This window comes from Plasmodium fragile (assembly GCF_000956335.1).
Source record: "Plasmodium fragile strain nilgiri unplaced genomic scaffold supercont1.105, whole genome shotgun sequence".
Taxonomy (NCBI): Eukaryota; Apicomplexa; class Aconoidasida; order Haemosporida; family Plasmodiidae; genus Plasmodium; species Plasmodium fragile.
The window spans coordinates 42,971-44,427 of record NW_012192685.1 but is presented as its reverse complement, the minus strand read 5'-3'; the positions used below and the strand labels follow the sequence as shown (position 1 = coordinate 44,427).

Below are 1,457 nucleotides of genomic sequence, written 5' to 3'. Positions count from 1 at the left end.
GGGGGGGTTTTGTTATACAGTTTTTTTTTGGGGGGGGTTTTGTTATACAGTTTTTTTTTGGGGGGGGTTTTGTTATACAGTTTTTTTTTGGGGGGGGTTTTGTTATACAGTTTTTTGTTGGGGGGGGTTTTGTAATATATTGTTGTCTTGTGTGTGTGTAAGGGGGGGGGAGGGCTTTATATAGTCTTTTTTTTTGTCTAATACAGTTTTGTTTGGGGGGGCGCTCATCTTTTAATATATGTGTATTATTTTGAGGGGAGTTACTGTTTTTAAACAATGCGCGAGGTAATTTTTGAGTCAATCAGGTACTCTAGTATTATTTTTTTTTTTGGATATCTAGTTATGCTAAATATTCTGTCCTTGCGCAAGTTACAGTACTTTCTGATGTATACACCAGTGTGCTCTCTTAACCATGTGCTGCTTACAATATGACTGGGTCAATTCCTTATCCATAATGTTCAAAACTCTCAATATGCTTGGTCGAGGAAGCCCTGTTTATGTCTGTGACAACGGATGTAATTTGGCCGTTTTTGTTTTCTTGTGTACTCTTTTAGTGTTTAGTTGTACTTTTCGTAATTCTGTTTTTGTTATATTTCTTTTCCTTATTAGCTTCCTATTTATACTTAAATTAAAATGTCCCACATGTTTTCTTTTTACATCCGAATCGTTGATTGCACGCTTGGGACAAGATAATGTTTTGTTCTTTACATCTGTATTTTTGGCGCAGGTTTCATCCGTTGCTGCTATTTTTTCCTTAAGGGAATCACCTGCTCCACCATTTTTGGAAATATTTGTGTCGAAGGTCGTGTTGTTCTCTCCTGTGGTGTTATTATTGTTACTGTCTTTACTTTCGTCAGATTCTTTATTTTCCTTAATTTCGCAACTTCCTTCAGTTTCAGTCTTAACTTCATTTGTGTTTTCTGGAAGTTCGATTTCGTCCTCTTCACATGTGCGTCTTTTCTTGAATACGATCCAATCGTTACTGTCTTCTAGCGCACTGGCCATTTTGGTATGGACCCTTTTGCTTGGTAATTTTATTGAAGCGGCTGCATTAACATTTGTTCCCAAATCAGATTTTGTTCGTTCAACATAGCACTTGATTTCTAATATGATCTTTGGTTCTTCCTCGACTTTGGCTACTTCCTCGACTTTGGCTACTTCCTCGACTGTGGCTACTTCCTCAACTTTGGCTATGTCCTCCATTTTGGCTTTTTTCTCAACAGTTGGCCCTTGCACCAATTTTCTTCTGATCTTCCTAGTACGTGCAGGTATTGTTTCCGTAACACTGCTGCCTTTGTCCTGTGCTGTCTCTGCTTGTTCTCGCATGGCTCTTTTTTTGCTCTTCTTGGAACCAACTACCATTTCTTGCTTGATATTTGCCAATACAGCTGCCTGCGCTTTCTTTGCTTCCTTTGCCTCCTTAGCCGTAACCGCTTCTTTTGCCAATACAGCTGCCT

General features: G+C 38.8%; 1 protein-coding gene across 1 annotated transcript in view; it reads right to left on the bottom strand.

Moving 5' to 3' along the window:
• Positions 1–495: 495 nt before the first annotated feature.
• AK88_05235 (uncharacterized protein) overlaps positions 496–1,457 on the bottom strand; it is a gene marked incomplete at both ends in the record, with an annotated part of 19,047 nt that continues 18,085 nt past the window's right edge. The window contains one exon of the mRNA XM_012482837.1: positions 496–1,455. Coding sequence (XP_012338260.1) covers positions 496–1,455 — 960 coding nt within the window. The remainder of the gene's footprint in view (positions 1,456–1,457) is intronic.